The 19091-nt window shown below is 51.4% G+C and overlaps 2 protein-coding genes across 2 annotated transcripts; one reads left to right on the plus strand and one right to left on the minus strand.

Annotated features, from left to right (window-relative positions):
* The first annotated feature begins 10089 nt into the window (after positions 1 to 10089).
* On the plus strand, positions 10090 to 11458 carry LOC118473425 (uncharacterized). The gene is made up of 3 exons (XM_035962794.1): positions 10090 to 10206; positions 10763 to 11036; positions 11165 to 11458. Exons 1-3 carry the CDS (start codon positions 10090 to 10092, stop codon positions 11242 to 11244), a joined length of 471 nt encoding a protein of 156 aa, XP_035818687.1. The 3' UTR covers positions 11245 to 11458.
* A 1749-nt stretch (positions 11459 to 13207) lies between these two features.
* Positions 13208 to 14538, minus strand: LOC100274259 (Metalloendoproteinase 5-MMP). The gene has a single exon (NM_001148623.1). It carries the CDS (start codon positions 14499 to 14501, stop codon positions 13389 to 13391), a length of 1113 nt encoding a protein of 370 aa, NP_001142095.1. The 5' UTR covers positions 14502 to 14538; the 3' UTR covers positions 13208 to 13388.
* Positions 14539 to 19091: the final 4553 nt, after the last annotated feature.

Below are 19091 nucleotides of genomic sequence, written 5' to 3' on the forward strand. Positions count from 1 at the left end.
GCCACTTGGCAAATTACTGTGCTAACAATTAATCAAGTTTTGTGGCTTAAGATTTTGAAGTGTTACAGGATCACCTATTCACCCCCCCCCCTCTAGGTGCTCTCAGCATGGCCTCCCCAATACCGTGTGGTAGGTTCCTCGGAACCCGACCACCTCGAATGTCAAAATCTCCCTTCGGAAGTTGGAGGGCGTTCCGAAGCAGACGGGAAGGTCAAGCCGTCCGAGGGACTGGACGCGCTTCCCAGGAATGATCCCGTGGAAGGGCGCAGCGCCTGCTCGGACGGAGGACAGATCGACGCGCAGGAGCCTGAGGGTCTCGGCGTAGATGATGTTGAGGCAGCTGCCCCCATCCATCAGGACCTTGGTGAGCCTGACGTCGCCGACGATGGGGTCGACGACGAGCGGGTATTTCCCCAGGCTCGGCACGTGGTCGGGGTGGTCAGCTTGGTCGAAGGTGGTGGGCTTGTCGGACCAGTCTAGGTAGACTGGCGCCGCCACCTTCACCGAGCAGACCTCCCGGCGCTCTTGCTTGCGATGCCGAGCCGAGGCATTCGCCGCGTGCCCTCCGTAGATCATGAAGCAGTCGCGGACCTCGGGGAACTCTCCTGCTTGGTAATCTTTCTTTTTGTCGTCGTCGCGGGCCTTGCCACCCTCTACGGGTGGCCCGGCCTTGTGGAAGTGGCGCCGAAGCATGACGCACTCCTCGAGGGTGTGCTTGACGGGCCCCTGATGGTAGGGGCACGGCTCCTTGAGCATCTTGTCGAAGAGGTTAGCACCTCCGGGGGGCTTTCGAGGGTTCTTGTACTCGGCGGCGGCGACAAGGTCCGCGTCGGCGGCGTCGCGTTTCGCTTGCGACTTCTTCTTGCCTTTCTTGTTGGCGCCGCGCGGAGTAGACGCCTCGGGAGCCTCTTCCGACGGGCGGCCCTGGGGCTGCTTGTCCTTTCGGAAGATGGCCTCGACCGCCTCCTGGCCAGAGGCGAACTTGGCGGCGATGTCCATCAGCTCGCTCGCCCTGGTGGGGGTCTTGCGACCCAACTTGCTCACCAGGTCGCGGCAGGTGGTGCCGGCAAGGAACGCGCCGATGACATCTGCGTCGGTGATGTTGGGCAGCTCGGTGTGCTGCTTCGAGAATCGCCGGATGTAGTCCCGAAGAGACTCTCCCGGCTGTTGCCGGCAGCTTCGGAGGTCCCAGGAATTCCCGGGGCGCACGTACGTGCCCTGGAAATTGCCGGCGAAGGCTTGGACCAAATCATCCCAGTTGGAGATCTGCCCCGGAGGCAGGTGCTCCAACCAGGCACGAGCAGTATCGGAGAGGAACAGGGGGAGGTTGCGGATGATGAGGTTGTCGTCATCCGTTCCACCCAGTTGGCAGGCCAGGCGGTAGTCTGCGAGCCATAGTTCCGGTCTCGTTTCCCCCGAGTACTTTGTGATAGTAGTCGGGGGTCGGAAACGGGTCGGGAACGGTGCCCGCCGGATGGCCCGACTGAAGGCCTGCGGACCGGGTGGTTCGGGCGAGGGACTCCGATCCTCCCCGCTGTCGTAGCGTCCCCCATGCCTGGGGTGGTAGCCTCGGTGCACCCTTTCGTCGAGGTGGGCCCAACGGTCGCGACGATGGTGCTCGTTGCCGAGGTAGCCCGGGGCCGCAGGCGCGGTGTTGCGCGTGCGCCCGGTGTAGACCGAGGCTTCCCGCATGAATCGGGAAGTCGCGGCATGAGGTTCCGAGGGGTATCCCTGCCTTCGAGAGGCAGAGCTCTCGGCCCGTCGGGCCGCAGCGCCTTCCAGAAGATTCTTGAGCTCTCCCTGGATTCGCCGACTCTCGGTGGTTGATGGCTCCGGCATCGCGCGGAGGAGCATCGCTGCGGCTGCCAGGTTGTGACCGACCCCACTGGATGCGGGTGGCGGCCTGACCCTGACGTCGTTGGCGACGCGGTGCTGGAAACCCTGGGGCAGGTGACGTATTTCTCCGGCCGGGGGTTGGCCCGCCCATACCTGCCCGACGTCCCGGCGGATCGACTCGAGCGCTCTTGCTCCCTCGTCGAGCCTGGCCTGCGCCCCGCGGACTTGCTCGAGCTGTGGGTCGTGACCCCCCGCCGGAACGGGGACCACAGCTAGCTCCCGCGGGATGTCGGCGCGAGGCACCGGCCTAGGGAGATCACCGTCCTCCGGCATGCCGAGATGGTTGCCTTCGGAGGGATCCCCTAGCTCGACGTGGAAACATTCGCGGCTTGGGCCGCAGTCCTCGTTGTTAAGGCTGCGGCTACCGTCGGAACAGTCAGAGAGGCAGTAGTCACATGCGGTCATAAAGTCCCGCATGGCACTGGGGTTGCCAAATCCAGAGAAATCCCAGCAGATGCTGGGATCATCATCTTCCTCGGACCCAGAGGGCCCGTAGGTCGAGACGTCCGTCAATCGGTCCCAAGGCGACCGCATGCGAAACCCCAGAGGGGTTGCACTCGCCTCAACGAGAGCGCCCGCCAAAGCGAGGTCGCTAGGCGGGTTGAGGCCGAGTCGAAATGACGTAGGATGGGAATCAGTCAGTACCTTTTGGTCGACGAGGAGCGACATAGTCACGTCGGGGACTGATTGCGCCGTCGTCTTAGGTACGAGGGCGACGTTCTGCAGGTCCTCCGCGAGCTCGCTGGCGTCGTCCACTTGCTCGAGATTGGCATGTCGCGGGGGGACGACGCTCGCCTTCATCTCAAACGCGAGGTCGACGCCCGACGCGCCCCCCGTTGGGCGCTGGAGACGTCGATTCGCTCGACAGCCGACGAAGCGCGGCCTCCCGCTCGGCCTTGGTTGCCCTGCCTCCTCCTCCGATGGCGGGGGAGAGGACGGGGCGAGCTCGAATGTTGTTCTTCCACCACGCGGGGAAGATGTCGTCGATTCCGCCGCCGGCGGGCGGGTTGTCGGCCGCCATTGTCGTTGTCGCGCGGCGGTGGAAGGAGTATCATGTCGTAGCTGCCGTCGAGGGACATGAACTCAAGACTCCCGAAACGGAGCACCGTCCCGGGTTGGAGAGGTTGTTGGAGACTGCCCATCTGGAGCTTGACGGGAAACTGCTCGTCAACACGCAGCGTGCCCCTACCTGGCGCGCCAACTGTCGGCGTTTCGAGACCGGGGGGTCCCTAAGCCGACGAGTGAGTGTCGCGTGCCCTAGCCCAGATGGGTCGAGCGCGTGGGCGAGCGCAAAGGGGGGAAGCGAGGTGGCCGGAGACGGGCGTGAGAGAGGTGGAAATCCCGCGGCCTTCGTGTTCGTCCCGCGCCCAGGTCGGGTGCGCTTGTAGTAGGGGGTTACAAGCGTCCACGCGGGTGAGGGAAGCGAGCGGCCCCAAGAGAGTGACTGTCCCGTCCTCGTCCCCGCGCGGCCAACCCCTTTCTAAGAAGGCCCTAGTCCTTCCTTTTATAGGCGTAAGGAGAAGATCCAGGTGTACAATGGGGGTGTAGCAGAGTGCTACGTGTCTAGCGGGGGGGGGGGGGGAGAGCTAGCGCCCTAAGTACATGCCAATGTGGCAGCCGGAGAGGTCTTGGCACCCTGCTGGTGTGATGTCGTGGCTGTCGGAGGAGCAAAGGAGCCTGGCGGAGGGACAGCTGTCGGAGCGGTTGGGTCCTTGCTGACGTCCCCCTGCTTCCGTAAGGGAGCTGAGAGCCGCCGTCGTCACAGGGCTAGCGGGGCGCCATCATTGCCTATCTGGCGGAGCTAGCCGGATGGGACACCGGTCTTGTTCTCTGCGGCCCGAGTCGGCTCGGGGTAGGGTGATGATGGCGCTTCCTGTTGACGTGGCGGGCCTGTGCCCTAGGTCGGGCGACGTGGAGGCTCCTCCGAAGCCGGGGTCGAGTCTGTCTTCCATGGCCGAGGCCGAGCCCGAGCTCCTGGGTCGGGCGAGGCGGAGGTCGTTCGGCAGAGGCCAGGGCAGAGTCCGAGCCCTAGGGTCGGGCGAAGCAGAGTTCGTCGTCTTATGGGGCTGAGCCCGAGTCCGAGCCCTAGGTCGGGCGGAGCGGAGTTCGTCGTCTTCCGGGGCCTAGCCCGAGTCCGAGCCCTGGGTCGGGCGGAGCGGAGTTCGCCGTCTTCCGGGGCCTAGCCCGAGTCCGAGCCCTGGGTCGGGCGGAGCGGAGTTCGCCGTCTTCCGGGGCCTAGCCCGAGTCCGAGCCCTGGGTCGGGCGGAGCGGAGTTCGCCGTCTTCTGGGGCCTAGCCCGAGTCCGAGCCCTGGGTCGGGCGGAGCAGAGTTCGCCGTCTTCCGGGGCCTAGCCCGAGTCCGAGCCCTGGGTCGGGCGGAGCGGAGTTCGCCGTCTTCTGGGGCTGAGCCCGAGTCCGAGCCCTGGGTCGGGCGGAGCGGAGTTTCCTATGGCGCCTTTGGCAAGGCCTGACTGCCTGTTAGCCTCACTCTGTCAAGTGGCACTGCAGTCGGAGTGGCGCAGGCGGCGCTGTCCTTCTGTCAGACCGGTCAGTGGAGCGGCGAAGTGGCAGCGGTCACTTCGGCTCTGCCGGGGGGGCGCGCGTCAGGATAAAGGTGTCAGGCCACCTTTGCGCTAAATGCTCCTGCGACTCGATCGGTCGGCACAGCGATTTAGTCAGGGTTGCTTCTTAGCGAAGGCAAAGCCTCGGGCGAGCCGGAGATGTGCCCGCCGTTAAAAGGGGGGCCTCGGGCGAGACGGAAACCCCTCGGGGTCGGCTGCCCTTGCCCGAGGCTAGGCTCGGGCGAGGCGTGATCGAGTCGCTTGTATGGACTGATCTCTGACTTAATCGCACCCATCAGGCCTCTGCAGCTTTATGCTGATGGGGGTTACCAGCTGAGAATTAGGCGTCTTGAGGGTACCCCTAATTATGGTCCCCGACAGGTATACTCCACTCCACTATCTCCTTCACTTTAGCAGGATCCACTGAGATTCCACCATTAGAGATGATGTGTCCAAGGAATGGCACTTCGTCAATCCAGAACTCGCATTTGCTATACTTGGCGTAGAGTTGATTATCCCATAACTTTTGTAGCACCAATCGCAGATGTTCCTCATGATCACTATCATTCTTAGAATAAATAAGAATATCGTCGATGAATACCACGACGAATCTGCCAAGGTACTCCATGAACACCTTATTTATCAGATTCATAAAATAGGTTGGTGCATTAGTTAGTCCAAATGACATAACTGTGACATCATATAAACCGTATCGGGTTGAAAAAGTCGTCTTGGGAATATCAGATGGCCTAATCTTCATTTGGTGATAACCTGATCGGAGATCAATCTTCGAGAATACCCTAGCACCTCTCATTTGATCAAATAAATTCTCAATGCGGGGTAACCGATATTTGTTCTTCACAGTAACATCATTAAGGGATCTATAATCCACACACATCTGTTGTGATTCATCCATCTTCTATATAAACAGAACCGACGCTCACCAAGGTGAGAAACTCGGACGAATGTACCCAGCCTCCTGCAATTCTGTTAGCTGCTTCTTAAGTTCTTTTAACTCTTCTAAAGACATCCTGTATGGTTGTTTAGAAATAGGATCAGTCCCAGGTAAGAGATCAATGACAAACTCAACTTCCCTATCTGGTGGCATCCCGGGTAACTCCTCTGGAAAGACATCAGGAAAATCCGTAACCACACGGATGTTGTCACCAACAAACTTCACATCTACTAAAAATACAGCAAGTCTGGTAGAGGCAGTTACTGTAATTTCAACTTCAAATCTTTCTCCTTTAGAGCTGGTGAGTTCTACAGTACCCCTAGCACAATGTATAACGGCCTTTGCGTTTCTTAACCATGACATACCAAGAATCAAGTCTGTACTGCTCTCTTTTAATACTATAGGGGTAGCACAAAATTCTCTTCCCATAATTGTCAATGTTAATCTATGTGTCATATAATTTGCCTCAATAGGCCCTTTAGGTGTAATTACTACCATGGGTGTTTTAATATTTTGCAGTGGTAACTCATTTGTGTTGGCATATCAAGCAGGCATAAATGAATGTGTAGCACCAAAATCAAATAATATTGCTGCAGAAATTGCATTAATATAAAACATACCAATAGCGATGTCAGCTCCTTCAGCAGTAGCATCAACACTGACTTGATTAACCCTGGCAATGCTGAATCCTTTGCCAGATCCTGGAGTCTAGTGCTTGTTTTGAACGGGTGTAGTAGCAATCCTCTGCGGACAAACATTAGCATAATGCCCCGTCTTACCACACTTGTAGCATGTGGTACCAGCACTGTCATGAAAATTTCGTCGGGGTGCCAGTGGGGGCAGCCTGACGAGTCGGTGGAGTCCCCTGAGGTGTGTACTGAGCTGGGTGCTGGCCTCCTCCAGTGTGAACCGGTGTACCCTAGGGTGGAACATAGCGAGGACGAACGCTGCTGCTCCCCTGTCCCTAGGATATCGCCTTCTTCTTCATGTCCCCCAGCTGAACACGCTTGTGCTCCATAGCTAGAGCCTTGTCGAGCAGGCTCTGAAATGATGGAAATGTATGAGCGACCAGTGCATATTGTAGTGGCCCATTGAGCCCCTCAATGAAGTGTTCTTGCTTCCTCTCATCTTCAGCCACTTCATCCGGTGCATATCTGGAGAGCTGAATGAATTTGTCGCGATACTCGCTGACTGACATGCTCCCCTGCTTCAGCGACATAAATTACTTTTTCTTGATCTTCATCAATCCAGCAGGAATATGATAATTTCTGAACTGAGTAGCAAATTCCGCCCAAGTGATAGTATCAGCAGCATCGTGGGCAGCACTGTAAGAATCCCACCAATCAGTAGCAGGACCAGTAAGACAACCAGAAGCATAGAGAACCTTCTCCCGGTTCGAGCACATAGCAATAATCAACATCTTCTCCACAGACTTCAGCCAATCAACAGTGTGCAGAGGATCTGAAGAGCTGGCGCGAACGTCGGTGGCTTGTGGCTCATGAATTCCTGGTGCCTTTCCCGGGGTGGAACTGGTGGTGGTGGTGGTGGCAGTGGTGCTTGCTGCTATTGCACCCTTCGCTCCTGGTGCATCTCCTCCCTCTCGGCGCATCTCCTGGCGCTCCTGTGGCATCTGCGCATGCATATCTGCCATAGTATCAGTCATTTGTTGCATTATCCGCATCTGGGCTGCAACTGCTAGATCAGCTCCAGCTGGTGGAGCATTTGGAGGATTCGAAGGGTTCATCTCGGCTTGCTGTTGTTGCTGTCTAAGTACCCTCCGATTGTGTCGATTGGGGGGTAGATCAATTCCACCACCCTTCCTGGTATTGGTCATCTGCGTTAGAAACATATGGTAAGAAAGAATTGTAGACAAGGCAAGTAATTATGAATCATGTAACTTTAGGGGATTTATTAGCTAAGTAGATTAGTGTGTCACCTACTAAAGCTAATACATTACCTTATGGTGGTACATGCTAAGATGTCCAACTATAATGTTTCAATCAATCAAAGAAGCAAATCAGACATTTATCATTAGAACAATCAATCAACATTTTAAATAGGAAAATAATTTTAATTTTGTCTTAGGTCTCCTATCTCTTAAAAAGGTCATAAATGTAGGATTCCAAGGTGTGAAATACATCTTGTATTAGAGTAGAAAAGATAAGAGTAATCATAGTAGAACAGTAGAAGGTGAGATAGGATCAAAGATAAGTATAGAAAGAACCAGAGTAAGGTAAGTAGGTAATGGTTTTATCCATTTCTATCTAGGTTTCGTCCTACAGTCAACATTTGCTCTGATACCGCTTCTGTCACACCCGGATTTAAGGGATAAAGCCGGGTGCATCTCATATATGCGACAAAAAAGACAACACATATAATAACAGAGTGTATAGAGATAAATGTCACAATATCATAAAAGTATTTATTACATAGCGAAAGTCTTACAAAATAAAAGATAAATATAAAGCGAACTAAAGTCCATCCTTGGCGCCATAAAGTCGACTGGGAGATGCCACCTAGATCAAGTCGAACTCCTCGTTGTGCGGCTCCTCTTGGACCACATGTTCTTCTCTTGTAGGTGGGGTTTATATATCGCAAGTGTGAGCTCACAAAAGATCATAGCTCAACAAGTCGTGGGAAATAATGTGCATGAACTCACCAAAGGTGGGAGTTCATGTGATGTGTAAGGCTGATCAACAATAGGGGGTTAAAGCTAAGCATTGCTTTTAATAAGTTGGTCAAATTTTATTAGCAATTACTAGATGTAAGTAAATACCAAACTATAATAAGAATAGAACAAAACTAATAAATAATCCCATGCAATGCACATGACAAATTGAATTTAATTCCATAATTTAATCATGCGAGATTCCTGAGCTGCTCATAACCGCGAGCACGACTAGTATACCAGTTTTACACTCTACAAAGGTTATACCCTGTACCCACAAGTCGTGTTACCCATCTGCCACGGGGTTGTACGGGCCCCATACACCTCTACCAAGGAAGCGAGGCAGGGTAACACTACGAGGCCTTTACCTAGTTCCACTAGCTTCAGAAAACCCGCTACAGTTCTAGGAAGAGCAATGCAGGAATCTCCCGTCTGACCGCCATCGCAGCAAAATCAACAAGGGAACCTCCCTACATGCCTACTCCCTTACTGCCCTTGCCCCTATCGGGTAAGGTATTCCTCCACTAGCTTTCCTAGTTAGTCAGCCAAGGGCGTCTCATTCCACCTTTGTGGTGGCACGTGTTTCTCAAGTTAAGCTCCATGTTCCAATTAAAAATAATGATCTTGACATAAACATAAATAAAATAACAGAATAATTGGAACATGAATATAATGTAATATTAACCCAAAACCATATAAAGCAATAGCAAAACTACCCAAATGATTCAGAGGTGAACAAGGTAAAAGGATAAACAGTCTAGGGTGACCTATTGGGTCCCATCAAAATTAAACCTATGCATGAATAAATGATTATAAAGAACATTATTGGATAATAAAAGTGGCCAAGGGCACAACTTGCCTTCAATGAGCTCGTGCTCAGCAACTTCTATCTGCTGAACACCGGGATCCTCACCCACTGACTCTTCTACTCGCCACAATACAAACAAGCATAGTATAAAGAGAAAATTAACATCGCACTAAACATGTATACAAAATACATACTAATAATCTACATATTAAAATAAGATCATAGGAACATGAATCATTAATTTTGGAGTTATGGATTTTAAGTTATGAATTTCTAATGGTTCTATGTGCTAGGTACAATATTAATTAGGAGATTAATTCTAATATAGTTTTCATGTCAAAACACAAACACTAGTTGATAAACAATAATATTACAAAATTATAGAAACTAGAATGGATCAATTTGGACTTAATATGAATTTTCTATGAATTAAACAAGTTTCTAGAATTATTTTTGTATTAAAATCAATTTCTATATTCATTTATCCAATTTCTTTGTTCTCTGGGCCGAGCACTAAATCTAAGGAAACACGGGGACAAAATCATAAGTATTCTCCAGACTCAGAGCAACCCTAGGGTGGACGGCGGGTTTATTTCCTAATTCATCGGGGGCTCTTATGAAAAAAATGTGCTCACGAAGGGGTATCGCAGAATACTGGCCATCCGATCTGAAACGAGCGCATAGGAATAGCTTTAATTAAACCAGAACTGGTATTCTATACGCTCCCTTGGATCTAGAACTAGCGGTTCGGATTTTAAACGATCATGATCACATCCTAGGCGCCGACGACCAGATCAACGGCCACCACAGCTCAACCCGAAGAGGTATCTAGGTTTGATCTCAGCCGTTGACTAGAATCTAACGGTTCCAGCACTTCGCCCAAACATGGTAGCTGAGGTCGGAGGCACCGCCGACCCTCACGGCGGCGAATACTCCGGTGATGGTCATCCGGCCAAACCCACGGCCAAACCCAACTCATAACGATGCTAACCACTATTCAGTGCACAGAGAACATGCGAGAATGACTTGTACCGGAATAAGTGGCGCGGAGTTTCCTGGCCGCGACAGAGGTTGGTTCACGGCGTGGAAGTAACTCCGATGAGCAATCCACGACGCCGAAGGTAGTATTTCTTTGCGGCAACCCGTCCGAGAGCACCCCCACACACCGGTTCCGACCCTCGATTCCCTAATTTCCTGGAGTAATGGCAACTATGGGCAATCGCGGCGGCCGAGCGTTTCTTCCCTCGCGGTGGCAACTGGCGGCGGCGTGCAGCAAAGGGGGGAACAGCGAGAGCCTGGCGCACGACACTTTAGGGCTTGTTCGCTTTGGAGTGGATTGAGGGGATTGGAGGGGATTAAATCCCCTCCAATCCCCCTGAATCCACTCCAAAGCGAACAAGCCCTTATAGGCCGGGGATCCCGCTCCCGAAGACTTCTAAGCTGGACTCGGTCCCCGCAATTGTCATGGTCGTTGCCACGATTCCCGCGTGCTCCGTTTGGCGAGGTGGGTTGCGAGAAGATGCACTGTACCCCGTCCACGGTCACTGGCGCGAGACACCCCCCACACTAGATCTGGGCATAAAACCCGAGCCCAAAGCCCTAAACCCGAAATACCCGAACCCGTACCCGTTTAGCCCGAAGCCCGTTACCCAAACAGATCCAGCGGGTAACGAAACTGGATACCCGAAATAATTTCGGGCCTAATTGGGTAGTAACTCGCGGTACCCGAAGTACCCATTCTACCCGAAATACCTAGCACCGTCCATTCAGTCACCAGGTCGAGCGCTAGGCAACAGCGACACAGCCCACGGGCCACGAGCCCACGACCCAGTTAGCAAACTACGAAACCTGGCAACCCTAGCTATCCCTGTCCAGCGGCGGCTGTGGGCTGCGGCTCTCTCGTCCCTGTCCAGCGGCGGCCGGCGGCTGGCTCTCTCCCTGTCTCCACTCTCCAGCGCAAGGAGCAAGACAATCTCTCCCTGCCTCCGCTCTCCAGCGCAAGGAGCAAGACAGGCAGCCAGCAAGACAGTCGCGGAGGGTGCCGTCCGCAGAGCCGGAGCCGGAGACGGAGACGGCGACAGCGGCAGCCCCATCGTCGTCACCGATGCCAGGCAGGAGGTCACCGTCTCGCAGTTCGTCGCACAGCTAGGTTCGTTTCGTAAATACAGTACAAGCCAGTAATGACAGCGATGAACGAGCTAGTGGGTGGGATGTTCACACCCAAGTATTATTAATTTAATCTATAGCTAATGGGATCGTTGTTGATTTTTTTGACAGATGAGGCAGCCCGGCGGAGGCTGAACAGCATGCACCAGGCAACAACGGAGCAACCAGACCTTAACAAACCGAAGTTGTGAACGGTGAACGCTCCAGATTCAAGCTGAATATATTGATTCAATGTTTCGGGTAGTTTGCTATTACCCGAACCCGTACCCGAAATTATGGGTACCCGAAATTACGGGTACCCGAAATTACGGGTAAGGGTTCGGGTATAGATGTTAGAAGCCCGAAATATAAAAAACCCGAAAAGCCCGACCCGAAATATCGGGTAAACCCGAACGCCCAGCCCTACCCCACACACACACACACACGGCAGAGGAAGAGGGGAGCGTGCGCAAGGGCTGAGCAATTGGACAAACGACCCCACGAGTCAGTGACAGGCGCAACGGGTGCGGCCATTAGGTATGTTGGGCCCTTTCGTCAGCGTCGGTCTTCGATTTTGGGCCACGCGGAGGCAAGAGGAGAATGGGTCGAATAACAGGGATTAGGCCCGCGCGCCATCTTTCTTTTTCCTTATTCTTTTCTTTTTTTCTGTGTTTCTCATTTTGAATTCAAATTTCAAATTCAAACCCTGTGATAAATTATCCTCAGATTCAAAATACCATTTGGACATGCCCAAAATGTGTTAAATTTATTTATTTATAAATTTATTTTGTGTTGCATAATATTTATCCCCTATTTTATTTATATTGTTCTCAATTCCCTAACGTGCTCCTTTGGTTTAAATTAAAATTTTCCATCTCATTATTATATTTCTATTGTTATTATTTATTACCAAGTGCACAAACAAGCAAAACTCCATCATGATGCACAATTTAGTGGCATGCCCTTTATTAATTATTTGTTTTTAAATGAGGTGTTCACATGTGATGATAAATAGAGATAACACATATATGTAAAGGAAATAATTTCTCCTTTTATATTATCTTACAAATTGGGTATTACACATGTACTTGATAAAGAACATAAAGCTAGAGATAATGCTAGTTAGATGTTTTTTGTAGCTTTGAATTAGAGTATGTAATGTAATTTTACTTTTGTTATGAACATTAGATAATAAACTGAACTTAAGAACTTTGTATAGAGTTGATTATACTTTTTTCCTTCTAACAAAAATGATTTGTAAACGAGGTAGTCATTGCATAGCTATGATAACTTAATACAAATACAGGCCTTTTCGGGCTTAGGCTGGGCGACCCGAATGTACATCTATACCTTTGACTATCTTCTTTCCAATCTCATTTTTTATTTCTCTCTTTTTTGTGCTTTTTGTTTATTTTTTTTAGTTTTTTGTGCTTGTGCTATTCTGCCTTTTTGTACAATTTCGTCTCTCTTAGTATCGTGACGACTCCACATATTCTATGTTTATGTTGATTTTGACCAGTTTTTACCAAAACGATTCTTATAAAAACAGGCTGAAAAGTTAGAGAGTTTGACAGTCCACAACAGCTTTTGGTAGAGAAAAGTTAAAAAAAAGCCTAAATAAATAGGGCCTTAATGTTTGCTTTCACTGGTCGCGCTAACTGTGTTCCCATCTACGTTTCCAGTAGATGAGTACACACCCGTCTCTTCTGATTGAATAAGTCAACGTGATATCTTAAAGCTTTGTGCTTTATTTTTATAATTAGGATTAGGAAAGGTACGGCTGGAGTCTCTTTTTGTTTCAGTGTTCATCCTATATACATACAGATATAGAAGCCAGCAAAGAGCCCAGCATCTGGGTATCGTGAAAAGCAGAGTACTGGAACACTTTTGCTGAACTGCCGAGTTAAACAAATTTTGGATAAAAGGAATCCTGCCTGTCATCAGATCTTCCAATTATGGCTCAAGATAGAGAAAAAAAATAGTTCATCGACCGTTGCTGAATGTGAATGATGTGGTTGCCTGAACCTGCATGGCATCAACCATGACCGCGTGGGCCATCGGTGGACAGTACAGGACACTCAACAACCATAGACCGAATCGCACGAGAAACACGGACGACGAGTTGAGTTGTCTCACGCGGACTCGTTCTGCGCCGATCTCGATGTCATCAAAAATAGTGACACACGCACCATTTCTTTTTACCCAATAGGATTTGATTCTATACAATCCATGTGTCTATCTATGTATAACAACAAGGAGTACATAAATTACAAATGTATCTACTGATCGATGTACGCACAAGAATTAAAATCAGCTAAAGCAAAAGTTTTTTTTTAAAAAAAAAATCTGCCGATGACTACAACGCTACCAAGAGCCCAGCGGCCACGGCAACGGCGGCGGTCCACGGCCCCCGGGAGCTCGTGGTCGCGCCGCTGTCCATGTCCCGGCTGCTGGTGGCGGGCGGCGCGACGCCCTTGAAGTTGGGGTTGCCGCCGTACAGGTTCTGGATGCCGGCGACGTCGTCCTGGGCCAGGTCCACCTTGCTGGTGCGCGAGGTGATGGTGGGGAACATGATGGCGGCGGGCTCGGCCGAGTGGCCCAGGCCGAGGAGGTGGCCGATCTCGTGCACGGCGACGGACTCGAGGTCGACGGCCACGTCGGAGGCCGCGCGCGCCACGTCGCCGCTGGCGTCCCACGCCTCGGCCGCGTCCAGGTGGAAGCGCCCGTCCGTCGGCGAGAAGGCGTGCGCCAGCGTGCCCAGCGGCCCGTCGAACGCCTCGCCGTCGCCGTGGTCCCCCGCGTAGAAGCCGATGGTGATGTCCGCGTCTCGCTCCGACGCCGTCTCCGTGAAGGTCAGCGTCGTGGCCGCCGACCACCGCGCGAAGGCCCGCGCCAACACCTGGCTCAGCGTCGCGCGGTCGATGGAGGTCAGCGAGGTCTGCGTGACCGCGTACGTCAGGCTCTTCCTGGAGCGCGGCCACGACGGGGACCCCGGGAAGTAGGTGAAGAGGTTCCGGCCGCGCGCGTGCGCCGCCGAGGCCGAGGCGCTGCCGCCGCCCATGGTGGACGTGCCGTTGATGATGTCGGCGACGCCGCACCGCGGAGCCATCATCTGGGCCACCGTGGACGCGTCCATCACGCCCGTGATGCCCAGGCCGAAGTTGCGCTGGTACACCTTGATGGCCTCCTCCAGGTCGGCGTCGAAGACGTCGTTGAACGACCCGGACGACTCGGGGGGCAGGTAGCCGAAGCGGGAGAGGTAGTCCTTGACCTTGGCGAGGCCCTGCTGCTGCTCGCCCAAGTGGCAGCCCGTGAGGTTCTGGAAGGCCGACCATGGGTTTGGGATCTTGGACGTGATGGATGCGACACCGGATGGCAGGTCCGCTGACGAGACTGGCGCCACGGCAAGCGTCGCCGCCACCACCGCCATGGCGGCAAGCATGAGGAGAGGAGAGGGTGTGCTGGCCATCGCAACCTTTGGGTTTCGGGGAGAAGGGAGAAGCGGCTGTGCCTGCGAGGAAGAATGGATGAGGCGGGAGGGACAATTAATTGGGCGACGTTTTGAAGGGGTGACGGGTCGTCTAGAGAGGACTACTTGGTCAGCCGGCAAGAGCCGGCTAAGATGGGAGAACAGGGAGGAACCCTGAGGTCCTGTTCGTTTACATCGGATTGTACCCGGAATTATTCTAGCTAATCAAAGTTTATATAAATTATAGAAGTAATCCGGCTCGGAATCGTTCCGACCCACCAATCCGACACAAACGAACAAGGCCTGAGTTTGGTTGGGTCAAACCGGGGACTGAGTCTCATGTTTGTTGTGTGTGCAATGGTTGTTATGTTGGTGACACGGCTTAGTATGTAGGCGTCAAGAAGCTTCGTTCTTCTTACTCTAGTACTTTACCAAGTTGGTATAGCGCTACACAGGCAAATGTTTAGTAGAGAGCAATGATAGTGCCCATGTGCATGAGTTGTAGCAATTAGCGTCTGGTGGTGAATTTGTTGAAGGGGACCCAATCCAACTAGAGAGAAACCAGAAGGTGTCATTGAGCTGTTGCTGTTGGAGCCTAGCCGTAGCAGTTGAAGACTACGGCTAAATGTCTTGGTATAATTACCATTATATTATTACACAAATCCTTAATACCTCATTTGCTGCATTTCTTATCCCCACAAATATGACCCTATCATTCCAATACAGATACAGTACATTTCCAGTTCTGACAATTACAACAGAAGCAGTAAACATGCTAGCGTCATTCAGTTCAGAGGTTACTTAACAACAAACAACCCAAGTAAAACTTAGAAAGAGAGAAAAAAAAAGGTGAGAGCAACATAGTGGAACAAGGAAATACTAGCAGATACTCGATTCCAAGCTACCCTGCTGTCTGCCATCCTTCCAAAGCAAAGACATCTTCCGGCAGATGGCCTACGGACTAGGTCAACCACAATTATCGGTCTTTAATTGATAGAAAAAAGTCTACATCATCAACAATAAACGCCCGTCTCATAATGTCATCTTAGAAGGAGTACCTGCATGGGACCAATGGAATGTTTCAGATTACAGAAATTTCTAACATGTGGTGGTTTTCATGGTTGGCACATGGAAATACCTGGAAGGCGTGGTTTTTTTTTTTTTTTTTTGAGTGGCATGTTCTTTGACGTATACAACAGCTCTGCGTCGACCATGAGGTCCCGTTGATTCAACTGAGAACAAGTAAAGGTTTAACATGTTACCAGCTTTAGGGCCCGTTCGGCACAATCGGATTCAGTCTCACACGAGGTCCCGTTGAGCAACCTGACAGTATGCATTATTAGCAGCTTGTTTGACAGTAAATATTTATCTACATGCATGGAAGGGCACAAGGCAACAACAAACACTGTGTTCAGGTCGTCAATGATGTGCTCTGCATACTTCCTATGTCCAAATGTTTTCAAAGGCTGCAGCAACACGAACAGGAGGGCACGAAAAAGCAGTTTTCAGGCCATTAGAGTGCTAGCCATGGTGAACTCAATGCAGAACAAGATTCATGTAACAACACTAAAATAATTAGTAATAGACGATAAATAGGTGTGAAAAATAATATTTTATGGTTGCGGTGGGTACACGGGGAGAATTTAGAAGAAACCGCTGCAGGAAGGAGAAAAGTAAGGGGTGGAATCTAGAGGTGAGGTGGCTTCATAGTGCGGTATTGGGAGAAAATTTTGGGGGAGAGCGTTGCAGAATATCTCAGGAGTTCGAGATTTCGAGACAGACCAAGTTTCATTCTAGTAGTGTCCACGTAGATGGTAACCTGGTGCTACTGTGGCAACGAGAGAGAGGTGGTGGTGACGGTTGCAGTGGCTGGCGATGTGACAACGATCGTGGTGGCCTGGAGGTTGACTAGGGGGTGATGCGGCAGGTGGCGTCGACCGAGGGGAAGGCTTGGGAGGGGAACACTGCTGCCGGTGGTAGTGCTGCAGCAGCAGAGTGACATCTCTCGCGGCGGGATTGAGATCCTCCGCAGTCGCAGCTGCCACGTGAATCTGATGGCTGGCTGGACCCACGCGCAGCAACAATGGCTTCGGCAGTCGACTGTCGAGGATTATGATCCTCGCGGCGGCCGCACGAGGTTTTGGAGAGTTATTCGTGATTATGATCATCTCGTCGCGCGGCTTCGCCTGTTTGGTATCCTGCAGCTCGTCATCGCCAGATTGGTATTGCCGCCGTGCACCACTCGCCCGATTGGGTTCGTTTTCATCTAATGGACTTCTTAGCTTTCAAACTTTATACGACTGACTAATTTGCCCTTTTGGGGTTGCTCCGACGAGGAGGGTGCGGACGACGTCGTCCGCCCCAACGAGTTCACGGCGGTCGCGGTCGTGTAGGCCTGCGGGCTGGCCAGGGACGAGCAGCTGGCGAGGATGGTGCACGGCTACCTCGTGGCAGGTGGCTTCTGCGGCGACCCGTTTGTGCTCAGCTCATTGGTCAACATGTACGCCAAGGTTGGGGATGTGGCGAGCGCGCGGAGGCTGCTCCTGGAATTACCCTGCAGGGATGTTGTTTCTTGGACGACCATCGTATCAGGGTGCGTGCTCAATGCTATGCTCAAAGAGGCCCTCGGGGTTTTCCTCATGATGCTGGAGGACGACGTCCTCCCCAACAACGTCACAATATCAGCTTGCAGTCACTCTGGTTTGATTTCAGAAGGTCACAAGTGCTTTGAAAGCATGGGAAGAGACCACGGCATTGAACCTAGCATGGATCACTATGCCTGCGTAGTTGATCAGCTTGGAAGGTCTGGGAGGTTTGCAGAGGCTGAGCAATTCATCAGGGACATGCATGCCCGTCCTGAAATTATGCTGTGTGCTTAGCAAGTTGATTTTTGGCCTCAATTTGGATCCCGATTAACACACTGAGTGTTAATTGACCTTTGTACCGCTGATAAGATAACTCGGTGTGGAAATGTAGAGAAGTCTTAATGATGTTACTGACACACTAATACATGAGTTTGTTTAAATCTATCTGATTTTCACCCATAAATTTATTGGATGTTCACACTAAGACGGTCAGACCTATGTTTTGTCGATATGATTCTCTCCTAAATATCAATTAAAGATAACTCAACATCATGATACATCGTAGAAGGGGGAAATCCATGAAGCAAATTGACAGCACAAGTGAAATACAGAAAAATTCTCATTGCAATCAGCTTTATTGTTTCTACCACATGAATATTTTCCATACTGGCTAGATCACTCAACAATCACAAGTATAAGATAACAACCTTTTTCGTGTAGCATGATACAATTATCTGCCATTTGTTCTTTCTACTTTCGCATCAGGAGAACTACAGTATGAGCAGCTATGCTCCTGTTCTCCCCTAGACTGTCAACTTTCTCGTGCGTCTTGGCCTTGAGATTGACCACAGATGGATCTGCCCCAAGTAGGTCGCACAAATTCGATCGGATTGTCTCCTTGAACGAGCTAATTTTTGGTTTTTGCAAGATCAGCGTAGCATCAAGGTTGCCCAGCTCGTAGCCTACTTCATGCATCAATTTCACATGAAATGACATGACAATCCTAGGAGCTTAAAGTGGTGTATATTGAGACTTCAGACACTTTAATGCTAAAATAGAAGCAATTGTTTTCTGCAAGAGAGAACATCCATGCTCGTTGTCCTTTTCCTCGTACGGTTTGGTGGTTGGAATCTGATGGCGATGTGTCCATGTGTGACAGGTGTTCGACACGTACCTCGGCGAGGCACGGGCGGCTCTCGCTGCGGCCACGCAGGACACCGACGACGCGGCGGCGGCGGCGCTCGTCCCTGGCCAGCCCGCAGGCCTGCACGACCGCGGCCGCCGTGAACTCGATGGGGCGGACGACGTCGTCCGCACCCTCCTCGTCGGAGCAACCCCAAGCCAGCATGTCGAGGAAGGCGCGAAGGGCGTCCAGGGGAGCACCGAGGCGACAGTGCGCGGAGATGAGGGGGGCGTAGGTCGCCGCGTCGCGGCGGGGCATTTCGTCGAGCAAACGGAGCGCGCGGGAGTTCGCTGCGGCGAGGCGAAAAGGAAAGGGCAAATTAGTCAGCCGTATGAAATTTGAAAGCTAAGAAGCCTATTAGATGAAAACGAACCCAATCGGGCGAGTGGTGCACGACGGCAATACCAATCTGGCGATGACGAGCTGCGGGATACCAAACAGGCGAAGCCCGCGCGACGAGATGATCATAATCACAAATAACTCAGGTTTTGGATGGCATTTGTACATTTAGAAAACATATTTGTCCCAAGCGCTATTTAGATCGCTTTCTGCTCTCAAATTTTCATTTAGGTTGTATCTAACAAAGACCTTTAAGGCTAGTGTAGAAACTCGAATCCTCTTTATGGTTAAGGAGAAATTAGTTTATTTTCACCTTATTCTCCTCCAATTCCTAAGTGGAATGAGTTTCCAATCCAACACTTAAAAAATATTGAACTCTATATTTAGGCGATATTTTCCTCCTCTATCACTCTATATTTAGGCGATATTTTCCTCCTCTATCTTTCCAACAATATCCTCTAAACGATAGTCTAAATATAAAAA

Source organism: Zea mays, chromosome 9 (assembly GCF_902167145.1).
Source record: "Zea mays cultivar B73 chromosome 9, Zm-B73-REFERENCE-NAM-5.0, whole genome shotgun sequence".
NCBI lineage: Eukaryota > Viridiplantae > Streptophyta > Magnoliopsida > Poales > Poaceae > Zea > Zea mays.

Coding starts and splice junctions, on each gene's coding strand:
- LOC118473425 (XM_035962794.1), top strand. CDS start 10,090: ATGGCAACTATGGGCAATCGCGGCGGCCGAGCGTTTCTTCCCTCGCGG. Junction 10,207..10,762: donor CGCACGACACTTTAGGGCTT/GTTCGCTTTGGA, acceptor ATCCCTGTCCAG/CGGCGGCTGTGGGCTGCGGC. Junction 11,037..11,164: donor GCAGTTCGTCGCACAGCTAG/GTTCGTTTCGTA, acceptor TTTTTTTGACAG/ATGAGGCAGCCCGGCGGAGG.
- LOC100274259 (NM_001148623.1), bottom strand. CDS start 14,501: ATGGCCAGCACACCCTCTCCTCTCCTCATGCTTGCCGCCATGGCGGTG.